Raw genomic sequence first — 20179 nt, forward strand, 5'->3', positions numbered from 1 at the left:
AAAAGTGGCTGAACAATTAATACAGTTTGATTACAACAGAATTCTGAAATGGTCCCATGACAGAAATCTCATAATCAACAGGAAAAAAACTGTACTTATGCACTTTAAATCTCCACATCTAAGATGCAACGTTAATCCACGACTGTCATTGCCTTCATGCGAATGCTTCTCAGATCTGCACTTGTCCGTCTCTTACTTTAGTAAATAGTACCCGTTACCTTGGCATTATAATCGATAGCAGCCTGAGATGGTGTCCTCACATAGACTACATTTCAAAAAAACTTCAAGCGCTTAACGCAAAAGTCTTTTATTTGCATAAAAATATCACCCCTGACTGCTTATATCTGATTTATAAGTCCTTGATGGAACCAATAATTAGATATGGCATTGAATCATGGGGAAGTGCAGCCAATTATCTTTTATCTAGAGTTGAACGAATACAATTAAGAACATTAAAATGTATAACTACCAGAATTCCTTATGTTAATAATATTGATCCATACAACCCACGTAGCTTACAAATATTCTATCATACCTTACCGCCTAAACATTTCTTTCTTTTCAAAATTGTAATACTCCACAAAGAAAATTTATACTATAGACTCCTTGCTCCTCCCTCACCCTACAATTTAAGATCTCCGTCAATATATGTAGTACCCAGATTCAATAATATTTATGGTAGAAGATCCCTACATTATGTAATTCCCTACTTATTCAACAGACTACCACCAAATATTCGTGATTACTCTAAGAAGGATGTAATGTTGTATCTCAATAATAACTGCACAATCAATTTATAGAACTAATAATATTACAAACGTACACATAATTTAAGAAACGTCCAGTTAAAAAAATGACAGCATATGCTTACATTATTAGAATTTTTCAATTTTTGCTGGCTGAAGTTTTAGAATTTTCCTTTTATTGTCACTGCCGCCTGCCTCAACGATAAAAATGTACTATTACTTGTGTAAAACAATTTTTCCCTTTTCCTTATTATTTCATTCCTTTCTAATAAATTTTCATTTTTCCCTTTTTTTATTAATTCTGTATCAAAATCTGATTTATATTTCTTATTTTATTTTTGCATTTTGTATTAGTTTTCTTTCATTTTTTACTTAAAATTACTGAAATGTAATATTTATTTTGTGTAAGTTTATTTATCTTTTGTAACTCATTTTTTTCCTGTAACTGGGCACCCGCCGAAAAACCTTTGGTAGGACGCTCAACTGTTTGTTTTGTGAAAAAAAATTGATTTGATTTTGATTACATCTCAATTCGAACTGTGGCCTTTTCACTGAAAATTATTCCCCCTCCACGAGCGTTAAGCATAACTTCCAGTGGAAAAGCCAAAGCTGCAAAAAGGTGCAATGCTCGTACAATTTTCAAATATAGTGGCTTTTTCGACATGAAATTGAAACTGTATTTGAAAAATGCACGAAAATTGCTTTAATTTCGACAACTAAGCAACAAGTTAGCAAATTCAATAAACATGGTCAAATATTCTCACACTAAAATCTGAAAGTACAAATCAAAGTTCATTCCAGTTCAAAAACCTGAAAAATAAGACACATAAAAACAGCTACAATTAGTGATGTGGATCGGGAATATTCCCAGTGGGAACGAACTTATGATTTGGCAATATTCCCGAGTCCAAGAAATTTTGGGAATTTAAGGGAATTTATAAAATTGTTCTAAAAATGATTGAAATTGATCTATACCACTCATATTTTACATCAATATAATCAATAAATCATCATTCTATTTGATATTGATCAAGTTCAGCCAATTTTTACATTGATATAATCAACAAATATCATTCTTTGAGCCTGTTTTTGCTCACTCACTAATGTCTTTTAAATACTCCTATAGTCCAGTCAATGAAAGATTATAGAGGGAAAATTCTGGAACACAATTTTTGATCCCGTAGCTATTTTAAGATTAGTAAGGGGGTAAACATATCAAAAGTCCTCACTCCTACCCCCTGTGCTAAGGTGGTGGGGGTGGTTTGAAAGTGCCATATTTTGTTTTTTGCATATATCTAGAACAATATGCGCCTTTTGGAAATTTTTGTCGAACACAATCATAATATTAAAGCTCACAAATTATCCTAGAAGTTCCATTTCCAACATTTTTCCATATCTCTCATAGTTTTCTAGGTATGAGCTCTCTAAGGTATCACATTTTGAAGAAAAACCCTTCCGGCTCCGATTTTTTTCATCTTTTTGGCCTTATAACTTTTTAACGACTCATTGAAAAATTCGTGCTAATCATGGGCTCATAGAGCATTATATTCTCTTCAATTTCATCTATGGTCTCATTATTTTACGCATCTCCCAATGATTGTTGCAGCCGTTATAGTGTTGGGTGTGAAATCTTCAGTACCTAATAGATCAAAAAATCTTCAACAATAGATCAATTGTCAGGAAAATTAGGAGGGAATGTTTGGAACACAATATTTGACTTCGCAGCTTTGTTTGAACTAGTTAGAAGTTGAACATATCAAAAGTCCTCATCCCTACTCCTTGAGCTTAAAAGGGATGAGGGTAGTTTAAAAATTGCATTTTTCATTTCTGGCTGACACGCATGTAACTGGGAAACAATGCATTTCAGCGACATTGCTAACTGAGTAAGATAAATGAGCTAGATAAATTTCCTACAATTTTTGTACAGTAGAGTTTTGTGATATCTTCTTTAGTTTTTGGGATATTCACTTCTAAAAGTGTAAAATCTTTGAAAAGACAGTTATTCTTCTAACGTTTTGCATTTTCAGGGCTTATTACTCAACAACAATGCATCGAAAAAAGGAATTTTTGTACACAGGGGGTAGGAGTGAGGACTTTTAATTTGATTACTCCTTTACTATCCTTAAAAGAAGAGCTACGGGGTCAAAAATTGTATTCCAAAATTTTTTCTCCATAGTATTTCATTGACTGGACTACAGGAGTATTTAAAAGACAGTGAGTTGTAGAGCATTCAATTCTCTTCAATCTAATGTATTATTTCATCATTTTATGCTTTCCATCAATTTTTATAGCAGTTTTAGTGTTGAGTATGGTAGGAGTGAGGACTTTTTATATGCTTACCCCCTCACTATCCTTAAAAGTACTGCGAGGTCAAAAATTGGGTTCCAAACTTTTCCCTCTATATCTTTTTGAGCATTCGTTGCCTGGACTAGTATCTTATTACATGTTAAGTGAGCCTCAATGACTCTTGAAAGGTTGTGAGCTGTGGAATTATTTTCTTTTTAATATTGAATTAACTCGAGTATTCTCCTTGTTTTAGTTCAGCCTATTTCACTGTATTTTATAATTTCTAACTTTTGGATTTATATTCTAACTCTAATCTTTATTTAGGGGGTCAATTATTTTTGTGCGGAGAAATTAAATAAAATCTTGAAATGAAAGTTAAATTACACTCAATACTTTGTTGACTTCGTTTACCTGATTTAAAGGCATTTATTAGTAAGTGAAATAATCTTATTCAACTTGTAAGACATGAAAGTAGCATGATAATAGTGGTGCAATTAAATGATTTATTGAGTGCTCATTTCTCCTTTCAGTTTATGAACTTCAAATTACTGTTTTCTTTGAACTTACTACAATTTGTAAGTTATTCATCCTTATATTTCTTACATAAATCTGTTGTATAACAGGTGATTGAGACCATGTGTAACAAAAAACGTCTTTTTCGGTATTTTTTTATGAAAGAAATCATAAATTTCCTTAAGTTCCCATAAATTCCTGGGAATTTATGATTTTTGGGAATATTTTCCTTGAATTCCCTGGGAATATTTCCTCAATCTTTAATTTCCGGGAATTTTACATCACTAACTACAATATACCCACTCAATTTCACACTATTACAGTATTATGGAATATCTCATCAATTTTATTTCATTTTTGTATCTCTTATCAATTATTAATCACTGTAACATTTTTAATTTTAGAAATATTGGAAATAAACACATCTTTGACTTTGACCGAAAGTCGGGACAAAAATGGCGCAAAGGTCTGCCGTTCCTTAACAAGGCACCTAGTTATATTATTGCCCAACCTTTATTTGGGACTGTGTCATATCACCGAAATTTGAGAGAAAAATGGCACAAGATTTGCCTTGCCCAAGTAAGGCAGTAATTTTCTCATTGTTGGATGTACATCTGTGCGCATTGGGTTAATGGAAATCATTGATGCTGACCGTTGACAAGGAATGCTGACCGTTTGTAGTGAATCTGTTTATATTTGGTGGTCAATAGCATAGAGAAAATATAGTATAAGAAGATATCCCATGGTATATATCTTTTATGTACCAAATTTAAACCGATTCATTGTTAATTCAAGCCGATTACTGTCGACTACTGTCTATTTTTACTGTTTTGGCCGGGTGAAAGTGAAAGAACGTCACAGTATGAGAGACAACCAGCGTCACATAGCTTCACGAAAAATAACTGCTAGGACTATCGACTTGAGTTAACAGTATAAATTGGAACATAAATGCCTTATACCATGAGATATCTTATCATTCTATCTTATATGTATGTCAATGTTGAGAGTTGTAAGTACTTGCATTGAACCTCGATGGCGTGAATCTGATTGAGTGGCCCCCAGGGCTCGGGGCGGACAACTTGGCATATGTAGTTGCCCGAGTCAGCCGCGCTGACGTCAGCCACCTCGAGTGTGTGGTTGGTGGCGAACATTCGCACATTGGCCGGCGCGCGCAGACCAGTGTCACTCGAGTCCCAGATCAGCTCTTGCTCACGCCACCACCGCACTGTGTTCGCACCTAACATCAGCCACTAATATACATACATTCATCATACAACGTAATATAATACTGTATAAAGTGTAATATATGATACTTAGTGTCGGTTGCACAAAAGCCGGTTGAATTTTAATCGTGATTTTTTTCTAAAAAGCCTATGATTGGCTCTCGTGAAATTAATCACGATTAAAATTTAACCGAATTTTTTGCAACCGGGCCTCAGTAGTGTATTCATCCACAAAAACATATCATATTATTCAACAGAAAATAATATCCTTTTCTCATTAAAATTAGATTTATTGTTAAGTGTAACCGTAGAAAAAGTATTTTTCCATGATAAATGAATTGAAAAATATCCTGAGGATTGCATTTTAAGAAGCAATCTCCTTCCAAAATTCAAAATTCAGATAAGACGACATTGCTTTTTTTTGCTGAGGATGATGCCCACATGAGCTTCAAGCTTGTGCGTGGGTAATGAGGCGAATAAGAGTTATGAGAGATGTGTGTACCTACAGATTAGGTGGGTTCAGAACCACCGGAAAGCGATTTTTAAACTAATAAGTGGTATCTACAGGAGTTGGGCCCACATTTTGTTTTAACCGACTTGAATAAATTTTCTTCTTTCATTTTTTTCAAGCTTTCATTGTTGTTACTCTTTAAATCACTGCTTCAACAATATCTCTTTTCCAGTTACTCCTTAACTCATAGTTGAATTCACTTCAACTGTTATTTTTGAATATTTGCTCCAAATATTTTTTCTGCTTCCATTGTTTTTATTATCACGCATACCAAACATATGAATAACTAAACTCTCTTTTTCTATATCCTACTTCCATGACTTTGTTCTTATTTTTAAAGCTAGCATAGAAATCCAAAATGTAGATCAGGAATTTAACAATATCTACTCACTATTTACTTAATAATACTATTACTAATTACTTTATTCAATATTTAACATTCATCCGATTCTGATATAGCCTACTTGGTTTCTATTTAGTTTGTTTCAACTTTTATATCTGAATAGTTTTTTAATTGTTCTTTTATTCCACTTTATTTATTCTTATATTTATACAGTATTTCATTTACTTCTGCTTACTCATACCACAGAAGAAGGAACACAAAGTTCTTTCCTGTGTGCTATGTTCTAGGTTTTTACCTTTTTTTCTCATACTTAAGTATACCTTGCATGCATTATATCGCTGTAGTGTTGTAGTTACATGGTCAATTTGATTGTAGAAAACTAGTGAAGACTTGATGCCTGTAGTCTTCCTTGTTTTTGTGATGAATAAATAAATAAACTTACTCTTATAATCTGAAATTCTTTTCCCTACTTGAGTTGAGGAGGTTTCACTTGGTTGGAGGTTTCAAATAACTTTGTTTAATATTAGTTTTTAATGTGTTGTAGCTCAACTGATTTAGACTCACTGTAACTTGATAGAACTTACCCAAGTTGTCAATAAAGCAGGGTAGTTGTACAGTATCATGATGTGAAGCCTTCATTATAGATGGTCTACTTGTAAAAATCGGCGTATCGTTGCCATTTGTTAAACCTGAAAACGTGATAAAAATTGAATATTTTTATTAATATCCTATTTGAAGAAACCGATGTGAAGTGGAAGTGGATCATTGAATAGTATGACTACAATACTAGCTATATGGTTCTAATTGGATGTACCTTGTTGATCTATCGTGGAATCATTTCTTGATAGCATCAATAAAATATAAACAAATAATTAAAAAATAGGTATATTTTTCAAAAGGTCATTTCTGAGAGGCCAAACTGAAAACACTATTACACAATTCAAAACAGTTTCTCATAAAATGAAATTAGTAAGTAGGTACTTGGCCTATAACTGGGTATGATGGAGAGTTTGAAGTCGGAACAGACGAATTGCCTAATTGCCTAATCCTTGTAGGAAGAAGACGACATCGACGAGTAGGTACTCTCATATAAGAAATATTAGTCTAGGCTAGGCTAAAATATTGTACCATAAGAAATGTTGAGACCAAAATAATAATAAAAATAATGGTAATGAGAGCAATGCGGACTACGCTCCTGTTGTAATTGGATACACCCCAACCAGTTTTTTACTGGTTTCATAGTTTTGATTACACTTGGTAGCTTATGTTTCATCAGATCTCCTCTTTGTCAAATATGATTCTTCATTTATGTTCTGTGCTGTATCCAGAGAGTATAGGATAGTAAATTCTATATTCTCTAGCTGTATCAATATTCTAAAACTCATTTGCTCCTTGAACTCGTTATTCATTTTTAAACAGTCTGTAGAAATAAAGTTATGCAATCAACATGATGAAAACTATTCATTATGGCTCTCAGCTTCAGCATTGATCTTTTCCAGTAAAGACAATTGAATTTGCATATCAAATGAATGTAATAGTTTTTATGAAAGAATGAGAACCAGTACTCAGGTCTAGGTCTTATTCTAACACGTATTCTGTTGCTTTAAATAATTCCCATGGATTTAATATTCATCATCCATCTTATTATTTCCAACCCTTATACCACATATCACAGATCGAAACCTATGTTTATTTAGTCTATGCTTATACCTATGTAAGCTGTGGACATCACTCCTTTTAAAAACGTTCAAAGTTGAAATACTTCTTGATAACTACATCCCCTTTATCTTTCCTGATAATAAGAATTTGGCTATAAAAATTGTGTATTCATGTTTCAATGCAAACATTGATTCAGAATCAATTTTTTTTTATTGATTAGTCGTCTCGATGCATGCATTTATAATATGATATTATTTATATTATGTTAGCTGGAAATGAAATATTCTCGTTGATAAGCGATGAACGTTTTTAATACGGTATTACATAGGCTACATCACGTATTAGTAGGTTATAAGATGAAATAAGATTTGTTCTGTTCAAATAGCTGTCTACTAGCGCTACCTGGTTGTAGGTTCGAATCCCGCCGGTAGGCATGGACGTTTGATCATCTCATCAAATCATTTTCGCACCTTTCATTACCCAAGAACAAGCAATGAGCTCATGTAGGCATCAATAAAAAATAATATTTGAAACATTTCCAATAATCTTTTAGTCACATTCTTTTGTCACTTTTATTAAGGATAGTGTGACAAAATCAAGAGTGACATAGAGACATTATTCACTTATAAGTGGCCATTATTTTTGTTTGAAAAAAAAAACAAATAAGTAGCGATTGACAGGAGGGATTCCACCCTTGTTATCGTATACCGATCGTTGAAAGTGAGATTCATTTTAACACGACACTCGACGCGAAGTGCTCATGAATGACCTATGTCTCAGTCATAACCTATTGGATACATTTTATGCTGGTCGGCTTCAAGCAATAGATCTTCCCAGTCAAATTTAGACACAGATTGAGGGTGGCGTCTCACAAAGCTGCCACTTATGCACAAGGGAGTTAGTTACCACCACTGTTGTGTTGGACAATTGGAAAAGATTCCGACCTATTGTGACCAATTGGCCCATACAATACGTCATTTAAGCAACCGCTACATTTTCAATGATACCTTTCCACAATCATTTATCATGTGCGCACAGCTTCGCTTTCTTCGGTTGTTTCTTTCAACAAGATATTTATTCTTTCATTGCTACCAATCTTCATATTGTAGTGTAGCACAGATTTTTACATTGTTAATTTTCCATTCCTTTAATGAATCATTGGACCTGGGTTTACCAGGTCCAACGTTGTGAATAACACAACGTCCACAAATAAATCTCTCATAAGTTTTAGTATTATAATTTTCATTTTATCGTAGGCCTACCATTGAAAATTGAGAATTTTTTCCAAGGAACACATTAACTAAATTTTGCAGTTAGATAGAATATAATTGACCGAACGGAGTGAGGTCTAAGATTCAAGTCGACGGTTTGGTATTTCTCTTAATGTGTAAATGTTTAAATGTTTGAATGTTCAAATGTTTATATGTTGCGCATTTACGGCGAAACGCGGTAATAGATTTTCATGAAATTTGACAGGTATGTTCGTTTTTAATTGCGCGTCGACGTATATACAAGGTTTTTGGAGATTTTGCATTTCAAGGATAATATAAAAGGAAAAAGGAGCCTCCTTCATACGCCAATATTAGAGTAAAAATCAGACTATAGAATTATTCATCATAAATCAGCTGACAAGTGATTACACAGATGTGTGGAGAAGCCAGTCTATTGCTGTATTTCCATAAGGTCTATAGTTTCAATCGGGTACTTGTGGATGAGAATACTGTTCACAGAACTACTAGTAAAATTTGCTAATCAATATTCAAAACCTTCAGAGAAATGTAGTAATTTTTTATTTGATTATTGAAAATCAATATTTTTTATACTGTAGATATAGGTTGTAGGCTGATGCAATTAAGTGCATTAAGAGTGTGTATATACATCCACCAATTAAAAACTATTCAAAGGGACAAAAAATAATTTGAAGAGAATTAATTCAAATGCGATTCACTTTTCATAATGATTGTGTTGAAATCTCAAAAGAGGTACAATATTTTCTCTCTCTTCACAATATAGGCTACTGTACTAAATGAAAAAAATCATTGGAAAAAGTAATCTATGCATAAAGCCGCCTGGATGTATGTAGGTACTTTGGATGCACCCAATAAACTTTGGATGTACATTAGAGCCTTCAAAATCTCAAATCTATAATTTATTTTTACTACTGGTGTACATTTGAAATAGGAGCTTTATCTCTATTAAGGTTATATTTTCATTGTTTATGTTATAAAATTGTTTACTTCTAGAATCTTCCTATGTATAATATCATGACATAATGTAGGCTACATTCGAATGAATAGGTCTTTTTGATTAATGGTAGTTTGTAGTATAGTATTGTTTAGTTCTAACTGATTGTGATAAATAAATTTATAGATCAGTAGCTGATTTAAAAGCGTGAATGGAAGGGAAGCCGGATGATGACCACTTGAGCATGACACATGTTTTGAATCACAGTCTATACATCTCATTTATTCAGAAAAATTTCCTGTGCCAGTTTTACTGATGACTCATAGCTCATTTACTACTGAACAAGGAATTTGCATTTTCAGGAAGTGTCAGTAGGTAGCCTTTATTGGGCTTTGAACTGGAAATTGATCGCAATCAATGTCAATATCCTGCATCATAGATAACTGACCTACCCGGCTTCAAAAGGAAGAAAAACCTTTAGGATATTCTTACGTGTTTGGTAGTTTCAATTATTTTAATCGGACTATATGTTACATAATCTATCATAAAGATTGAATAATGATGTTGATTTATAGTCCCATTACAATTACCAAACATGTTACAAAAAATGTATTTCTCGTTTTATACTGTAACCTTATAACGCCAGCCAATCATGTTAGTAGTCAGCCTATGTGATCTTATTAATAAAAAATGGAAAATTCCACGCAGGTTGGCCTCCAGGCTCCAGACATATTATTCAGCAGTCTCAAACACAAAAAAGGGCTACTTCAATATTGTGTTATTCTCTTCATTTGTCTTCCGATAAATGGTTTGGATTGTGTCATCTCAACATCCTGGATTGATTCTTCATAATATATTAAGTAGATTATATCATCATTGTAATCTATGTAGCGAAACCCGGCTATGATCAGGTACTGTACTACAGTGAGCTTGACGTACTGATATAGGCCTACTGATACAAACCTCTTAGCGCAGTGAGGGAAGCAACACCACCTACCTCACTCCAATTTGTGTTCTGTTGCTTTAATAAATATCCTTTTCTATAAATAAGATAACTTGTTTTGAAAAATTGAAGGTTTGATTCTATTCAATCAAATCTAATCAGCCATTGAGTCTCTAAATGGAGTTTCTAAGACTTTTTTGAAGCAAAAGAATGTCCAGCCAAACAGAAGGAATGACAAAGGGATAAGGCGCAAGGCTTATATTAAAGTGCAAAAGAATGAGGAGTTAATTCGTAAGAGACAATCGACTTGTCGTTGCCATCTGCAATATAATTGGCTGCATCACCGTCACCTCAATTAAAAAGACGAGATCCACAAGTTGACTTGGTTCAATAGAGAGCAACTTCCCAGACAAACATCTGTCCCCTCAATCACCCTCCAAACAGACAGTGCGATCGATTTATTCAATAATTACCGTACCGGATGAGGTTGAGAGGTCAAAAGACAAAGCCAACGCAATTGATCGGAAACACTTCTTGCATGGATTATCCCTTGTTTATGCTAGGCCTTCACATACACTACGTAATTCTTTCGGCATTTTTTTCATTTCATTATCTATAAAATAAAACTAAATATCACCTATAGAAATTAAAAAGATTCGTTTGTAATGAATATAAATTGCATAGTTATCATACTATAGGCCTGATTTAGAATTTAATCAGGTTACATGATTAATTATTGTTCACTACTCAATTTAAATTAACTATCCTGGCCATTCAAATTACATTCATCTTCTTCATTTACTTCTTAAATGTAGGGTGTAGCAATAGGTATGTAGCACAAATTAAAAATCCTTGAAAGAAATTGTTTGGAAGAGCAAACAAATCAATGTTTATATTTTAGCTCATTTATATACAGTTTACATTAATGTTCATTTTGTCTGGTTTTTACTGTTAACATTTTAAATTTCTAAAGGTGCGAACAGAACAAGTACGGTAAGTCGCGGTGATAATAGATGCCACTAAATAGCTGCGAAATGAGAAAAAAAATTAGGACCCTGTTGCATAAAAGCTTTTTAAATTTTAAACATGATTAAACTATCAAAGAACCAATCAATATTTTTTTTTAAAAGAAGGTTCCTCTGATTGGTTCTTGTGGCATTTAATCAGGATTAGAAGTTACCAGACTTTTGTGCAACTGTGTGTTTGAGTTATTGATATAGATATAGAAAGTCTATAGGGAGCTGAAATCTACATATCGACCTGATTGTTCGACATTCGACATGGCAGGCCTACGAACAGAACGGCCAAGTCAATATTCAGCTTCCAGTGTGAGTCGATCGACCTTCATGTAAAACAAAACACATTGTAAAGTTGAACAGTAAAGTTACATCTCGACTTACGTTCACCACGATGATATTCAAAATGTTGTTATCAATTTGCACCTGATAAGTGGAAATCTACTCAGCCACTTACTCATTCTGTTCAAACCTTTGTAAACACCATTGCGGTAGTGAAATAATTTATAGAAAAATACAAAAACAGAATGAAAATTAATAAAAATTAAAAATGGAGAATAAAATTTATCCATTGCTATTCTTATTCCTTCTATAATCTGATATAACCTCCAATATGAAATGTTTTGTTGAACTTTGACTTTGGACGTCGTGCAATGATTGACAGAAGCGAAATGAAAAATTGACACCAGTTACAATAGAATTCAACTGCTATTAGATTAGTTGGGCGGTTTCAAAATAACCTTGCAACAAGTGAGATTGGATAATTGTGCTTTTCTCATGGTACCAAATAAACGCTACTGATGCAATCAACAAAAATATCTTTTATGTTCGAAGATAATTCTTTGCTCTCAGCTTGTTCTATAAAGACTGATCGTTACGTTAAGTCTGTAGTGAGGAGTAGCAGTAGGCCTATATGTGCGTGGCCAATTGAAATCCATCTCTCCGACGTCCTAAGGTAATTAAAAAACCTATTATGGTTATCCTGTTGACAATCTTCAGTATAATTTTAGTTTTCAACTATTTTGAGTGAGCCCTTATGGAACTATCCTACTCATGTAAAGATACGGTTGATACTCTAGGGACGGAATAGAATATTATATTATGGTAAACGATCAGGCTTTCGAGACATTTATATTTTTTTCTGATTCTCTTTGCTTATAAATTTAGTTTGCAAAATTCCAACTAGTAATCTAGAAACTATTTTTCCATAATTGGCTTGTGGATAAAGATACTTGTTATGAATATGATACAAAAAACACAAAATTAAAACTTGATTTAGTGTTACACCTAAAGTAGCCTTTAGGTTATATTATTTATATCCATCAATCAATTTATTTATTCAAGAAAAATACAAATTTACATGAGATATTCTCATGCATGTTAAAATTTCACAATATTATTTAACTTAATATCTTTGAACTATTGAATGTAATATCTATAGAATAAACAAGGAGACAAATTCAATCAAGCACTATATATTATAATATGAGTGGTTGATACAGCTGGGTTGGGAGTAGTGATCGTGGTAATAGTGGTTGTAGTTTGTAGTGGACACCAAATATTTATAAAATACAATTATAGTACCCTTTAAAATTGTTAAAATATTAAAAAATCTGGTGTGGCGCACTCACACAACTTTCCTTGCCGTTGTGAAAATTGATCACCTGACGCTAGTGTTCCCGCGCATCTCAAGTCTACTATTCAAAGATTTGAGCCAGCTGGTGACAGGGCAATAACGCTGGAGACACACATGAGGTCTACTATCTCTTCATAGTGAATGATTTAATAGAATCAACAATAATTTGCACCTGATATTATGCACTAACCAAGAATTTTTCAACGTTACAACTTGTATTCTTGTTTTTTTTTTAAAATTTAAACAACTTTAAAGGAATTGAAGTTGCTTTCCATGACGAAACACTATATAATAACTTTGTTGAAGTTCTGACACTGTGTTACTAGTAAATATTTGATAAAACACTTACTTTTTTGGAGTCTTGAGGAATGCATTTCACTCCTGAAGAGGAGCTTTATCAGCCATGAGGCTGTAAGTAAGTGTTTTATCAAATATTTACTAGTAACACAGTGTCAGAACTTCAACAAAGTTAATTTTAAAGGGTACTATAATTCTATTTTATTAATACAAAAATGAAGCCCTGAATTCATACATTTTTAACCAAACTTCGAACTTCTCTATAACGAACCTCCACTTAACGAAATCCTCTACACAACGAATTTTTACCTGTTCCCATGACATTTTAGAGTTTTTGCTGCTTATTTACCTCTATTTAACGAATTTCGGACCAATCAACAACAAAGTTTTCTCTTGACTTCAACATACAAAGTGTAGTGTGTATAGGAAGCAGACGGTCATTTTCAAGGAGTTCTTTAGTTTCAGCAGAAAGGTCAATAGACTAAAAATAATGGCAATTCAGGTAGGAAGAAGGAAAAAGATAGAGTGGTAGACAGTCAATAGTGAAATAGAGGGTGGAACACATGTCGGAAATTGAATGCAAGCTACTGGAAATTGAATTCAAAGAGCTTTCAAGTTGAAATAAAATGAATATTTTATCCAATTCCCTTTAATATTCTTATTAGTTCATAAAGTGTTTCATCATCATTTTCCCATGTCATTTGGGGTGGGATCTCCGTATCAATTATTGTAGACCAGGCAGGTGGAGTTGAGTTAGAGCAGCCGGCAGAGACGGTCGTGTTTTTGCGTTGCTCCGTTATCTAATCGTTGAGTTGTTCGTTTCAAGTGAAAAGTTGAAAGTGTAAGTTTCGTTTTCTGCATATTCTCGTGAATTGAGAATTGTTTTCACAAACTATCGTAATTATTGCTGAAAAATTAATTGCAATCGCGCTAATGCCCAGTTAAGTCCTTCACGAATGCAGACGGACATAAAAAGTTATTGTTCACCTTCCGGCTCTGCAAAACGTAATCGGTCAAAGAGTTCACCAGAAGCAGTCCTGCAAAGTGCTAAAAAACAATTAATAGTAAAAAGTGTCATGGAGTTGGGAGAATTTAAAAAGTATTTCGAGGAGTTCGAAAAAAAATTAGAAGCTATAGACAAAAAGCTTTCAGACGTGGCGACAAAAAGTGATATTTCTTGCCTCAATTCAACTATGGGATCGATTATAGAGGACAATAAGGTAGTAAAAGAGGATATAAAAACGTTGAAACGTCAAAATAAAGATCTTCAAAAACGTGTCGTCGGACTGGAGGATCGCAGTAGGAGAAATAATTTGGTGTTCCGGGAACTACAGTGTGATGAAGCTGCTAATTGGACAAGCATTATTGAAAATTTCTGTGTCGAGTACTTGGGTTCACGTACAGACCTTTGCGTGAATAGGGTTCATCCTCTTGGAAAATTCAAAAAAGGTGGGCCAATTATCGCACATTTTCCAATGGACAGTGATATCAATTACATTTTGGATAATGCAAAAAAGTTAAAGCATACTAATTACTTTGTTCACAAAGACTATTCGATTGAGACCAGAAATTCTAGAGCCAAGCTACTCAGACTAAGAAGAGAAATACTCAAATTATTCCCAGACGAAAATGCATACCTCGTACATGACCGATTAATCGTGAGACAACTAACATTCAAGTGGGACGAGGATTGCGGTCTTGAATGCGGAGGCGAGGATGGCAGAGCCAAGCTGGAAGAGATCGTCGGGGACCGAGCTGCGCTGATTTTGAGCACCGTGAACGAGACCACCCAGGGACCACCGAGAGACCAGCAACCAATCAATAAATGAAGTGAAACCGTCAGCCGGAAAATGGACAATACTTGTGAGCTAGGGGTAGTTGTGTATAATGTGGCTGGTTTGCAAGGTAAGCCTTATAAGATTTGTTTAACTTTCTAAGAAAATTCGATTGTTTTATTTTACTGGAAACATTTATTGAAGAGGAAAAGCAGGAAGAGTTTATGGGATATCTAAAGGGATATAAGGTATTTTGGGATTATGCAATTAAGGAGTCTCGAATGGGCAGAGCAAAAAAGGGACGACTTTTATGCTATAAAGAGACCTGTGATGATATTAATATGAAAAATATAAATGATACATTAATTTTAGAGATCATAAGAAATGATGGAAAAACTTACATACTACCGATTTATCTCAGTGGAGGGTCCGAGAATGAATGGAATAGGGAATATAATTGTCTATGGGATTATTTATCTGAATGGGATGATACTAGTAATTTAATTATAATGGGGGATCTAAACGGTAGGGTGGGTGATTTGCAAGTGATCCCACAACATGTTATTAACGAAGATACTAGAATAAATTGTACTAGAGTTACCAAGGACATGACAAGTAATCGTAAAGGGGAGAAGATAATAGAATTATGCGATGAGTTCAACTTAGCTATTATGAATGGCAGGATTGAGGGTGACGCGCATGGAGAATTCACTTATATCAGTAGCAGAGGTACAACAGTAATTGATTTGTGCTGTGTTTCATTGGAGTGTCTGGATATTGTTGAAATTTTTTGCGTAATCAATGAATGTTTCTCAGATCATATGCCCATTTGCGTAAAGTTGAAACAAACAGAGATTGAACGCGATTCTGTAAACCCCATGCTGCCGAAATTGAAATGGAAACGATTAGACGATTATCAGTATGCTTCGAAATTATCAGAAAGAGCTAGTCGATTAAGTCATATAGGCCTACCTCAGAATTTAGATAACGCTATGGCTGTACTGAATGAGCTTATCATCAATTCGGCAAGCGATAAATTGATACCTAATTACAATAAGAATATGTTTAGGAAGCAAAGCTGGTTTGATAGAGATTGTGAAAAATGTAGATTAAAAATGTTTTCCCTTTTAAGATTGTTTAGAAAAACCAGCTCTGAAGTAGTAAGACACAACTATGTAAGGAAAAGAGAAAATTATTCTTGAGAGAAATAGAGCTCAAATTAAGATCAATAAGAGACTCGAAAAAGTTTTGGGAACTGATAAAGAATTTTAGAGGTGTACATCCATTGAATGTGTCATGTATCAGGTCTGAAAATTGGGTGAGACACTTTCAACAACTGTACTCGCTAGCAAGAAGAGACACAACTGATCATGCAGCACCACTAGTAGAGGATTGTCATCTGGATAGAGCTATTGAGATGGATGAGGTACATTCAGTTTTGAACAAACTACGTGATAATAAAGCCCCAGGAGATGACAGGATACCAGGAGAATTTTATAAAAAGTCACCACTTGAATATAGAGAGCTACTATTGCATTTTTTCAATAATATTTTTTCGAGTGAGACCGTGCCTGCGGCTTTCACTAGTTCGATCATATTCCCTCTGCATAAAAAAGGCGATAATTCAGTTGTTTCTAACTTCCGCGCTATAAGTTTCATAACTCTGCTGCTAAAATATTTGTAGGAATATTACTGAAAAGAATAGAGGAATGGATAGAAAGCAGAGGCGTATTGGAGGAGAATCAGGCGGGATTTCGAAGAGGATATTCAACAGTAGATAACGTGTTTACTCTTTACAGTATAATAAGTTATAAGTTGAGCATTGAGAAAAGAAAAACCTATTGTTTCTTCATTAACTTCAAATCCGCATTTGATTGTGTGAATAGAGAAGCCCTATTCTACAAGCTTCATAATTTGGGACTCTCAAATAAATGAATACAGTTGATAAAAAGTCTCTACAACAATACAAATGCTGCAGTATGGTGTAAAGGAGGAAAAACAGAAAGTTTCAGCATCGAGAACGGATTAAAACAGGGCTGCTTGGCCTCACCTTTGTTGTTTCTGATTTTCGTGCATGACATATGTGAGAGTATAGGTGGAGGCCTATCTATAGATGGTTTCAAAATAAACGCTCTTCTATACGCAGACGATATAGTAATTTTTTCAGATAACCCAGTAATGTTACAGAGAATGATCAATAATTTGAGAAGATATTGTATGCGATGGAATCTAGAATTGAAGATGACCAAATCAAAAATAATGGTGTTTAGGAGAGGAGGAAGACTGAGGAGAGATGAGAGGTGGTATTATGGAGAGGAAAGACTGGAGGTGGTGAAGGAATATAAATATCTGGGAGTTACTTTCACACCTGCTCTATCGATGCGTCCACATTTTAAAAATAAAGTAGCAACAGCAAAATTTGGTATAAATAGTGTATGGCGTAGGCTTATCTTAAATGACGAGGTACCAATCTCTGGCAAGTGGCATGCTTATAATGCTACAAGCAGAGCAGTGGTGACTTATGCGGCTGAGGTGTGGGGTTACGTGCAATCGGAAGAGTTGGAAAATTTTCAAAAGTTTTTTATCAAGAGATTGCTATCCCTACCAAGAAATACGCTGAACTACGTCATTTACCTTGAAGCTGGAGTAGATACAATGTGGGTGAATACTTTTGTCCTGCACTTCAACTATATATTAGAAACGCTTGCGCTGCCTGAGCAGAGATTTCCGCGAATCCTCAGTGAAATATTCATCAAGAAGAAATGTGGTTGGTATGGAGAATGGCTGAGACTTTGTAGAGATAATAATATAGACTGGCCAGATAATCTGCAGGAAAAGCGTGAGTGGAGCAGAATGGGTCAGCTATTGGTCACTAAAATTAGACAAACGGTTCGGGGTAAGTGGTTGGATAGGGCTAATGCTGCGCAATTTCATTCCATATATGCTCTGTTGAATAAGGAGGGAAGTCTGATAAGAGAATATATAAATGATAGGAATAAGCGGAATTTTATAAGTATTATTTTCAAAGCTAGAGGAGCTCTATTCCCGCTGAATTACAGACCGGGAAGACAGGAAGAAACACACAGATGTTCAATGTGGAATAGTCAGGAAAACGAGGACATGTTTCATTTTTTAGGTAGATGTAAAATTCTAGGAGAGATAAGAAAGACATGGTTCAATAAGTGGAGACTGGAAAGAAGAGAGGTCATAGAATACTTGGATGGAAAGAATTGGAAACTTTTGGTGGGGCATGTGAGGGCGGCTCTGAGGTATAGAAAGCAAATAATAGAAGAGTTCAATTATCAATGCTTTAATTTTCATCCTCTAACCGTTGGTCATTCTCTCTGTGATAAATGGATTGTTCTATAAATATGAATCTTTGGTCGTGTATACTACTACAGAGCATCCATCACATACAACAGTAATATTAATTAGATGGAAACGGGTGTATTTTTTTTATCATTTTTTTTCTCTATCCTCATATGAATCAGGTGATAGTTCAATATTAAATATTAAATCATTTAATCATTTAAAGTCAAATTTTGACTTTTAAAATCTATTCTTTCAAAGACAGTCTGTTCAGTTATGAATCGCAAACCAAGCCAATTTTATATATATATTTTTTTTATTACTGTATTATATAATTTATGAAAGCTTTTTCTTTGTCTCAAAAGTTAAGTATTATAATTATCAAGTTCGGCTCAACTTCGGCTGACGGCAAAATGCCATGCCTAATGAACTGTTTACTTCTGATTTACTGTTTATTATTATTTCAATTTGTTTCTTTGTTTTCTACATTGAGAACTGTTTGAATCGTTTTGTTGAATAAAGTTCATTTCTATTCTATTCTATTCTATATTCTATAGACCAGGCAGGTGAACGAACGACTGGACTTTTTTCCCATTCTTGCTTTTGTCACACATTTCAATTCTTTGAACTGACTATGATGATGATGATGATGATGATGATGACTGTGACGAACCTGAGGAGAAGAATCCGTCAGATCAAGAAGTTCTAGAGGCTTTCAAAATTATCAGGCAAGGATTAAAACTGAAAAATAGTGTACTAGACATGTCCGACTGTTTGAATAAATGTGAGTCTTTTATCAAACATGATGTTTTATTCAAATGCAAAATTCAACCGATATTACTCACTTTTCAAATATAAAACAAAAAAATAGGAAATTTGAGTTATTAGGCCTATAGTGAAGATATTGGCAAAATAAACGTATTTTGCGTTCCATCTAATAGTAGTGTAAAAAGTTGAAAAATATTGCTACAGAATATGTACTTTGATTAAACTCTAGAATATGTATTTACTTACTTATTACGTTCTACAAATATTCAAAAAACATGTTTTTATCGACAGCAGTTTTTATCGACATGAGTTTTCAAATTTTCATATTAATATTGGCCTAATAGGTACCATACGTTCGCGATGATATGTTTCATGTACCATATTCGTTTATTTACCGCAGTGATACGATATTATAAGATCCATAGGATCATGGCAGTTTTCTTGACAGAACCTCTCAATAACGAATACCTCTCGGCAGCGAATTTTTTCTCGGGATAATCGACTTCGTTATATAGAGGTTCGACTGTATTAACCTTATTATCTTCTACATTCTCCTATATTATATCGCAAAAGAAAAATATCACAGATCAAATTAAAAAATCACATATCATCTCTCTTATCTCTTAAGCCTTCGCAATATAAAAAGAACTATAAATCTTATCTTCTTAGTCTTGACAACAGTCCCATCAACCTGTCCTCAATATTAACTATATTTTGGTAAAATTTCCCTAAAAATTGAATTCTACAGCATCTGTACATAGGACAATGCAAAATAAAATGCTCCAGAGTTTCCAACTCTCTTCAATTACATACTGGACATTTTTTGGAAGAGTCTATCCATGTTCCTCTATTTCTGAACAAATATAAACTTCCATCTGATGCCAGGCGCAGCTGAGTTACGATTCTTGTTCTAGCAAAGAGTAATTTCAAGCTAAGTTGCTCTCCTAAAGTGAAAGAAGGATTTATTTTT

At 33.9% G+C, this 20179-nt stretch overlaps 2 protein-coding genes across 3 annotated transcripts in view; one reads left to right on the forward strand and one right to left on the reverse strand.

Moving 5' to 3' along the window:
* Positions 1-20179, reverse strand: part of LOC111044095 (protein CEPU-1) — a 51890-nt gene that overhangs the window by 26399 nt on the left and 5312 nt on the right. The window contains exons 2-3 of one of the 2 annotated variants that reach the window (XM_039423784.1): positions 6207-6311; positions 4567-4782 (exon numbers count right to left, since the gene is read on the reverse strand). In XM_039423784.1, coding sequence (XP_039279718.1) covers positions 4567-4782; positions 6207-6311 — 321 coding nt within the window. Of the gene's footprint in view, positions 1-4566; positions 4796-6206; positions 6312-20179 lie in introns of both variants that reach the window. The other variant, XM_039423785.1, reaches the window with a different exon arrangement.
* The window catches only part of LOC111044098, a 153779-nt gene that overhangs the window by 8862 nt on the left and 124738 nt on the right, over positions 1-20179 (forward strand). The window lies entirely within an intron of this gene.

This window comes from Nilaparvata lugens, chromosome 3 (assembly GCF_014356525.2).
Source record: "Nilaparvata lugens isolate BPH chromosome 3, ASM1435652v1, whole genome shotgun sequence".
Lineage (NCBI taxonomy): Eukaryota > Metazoa > Arthropoda > Insecta > Hemiptera > Delphacidae > Nilaparvata > Nilaparvata lugens.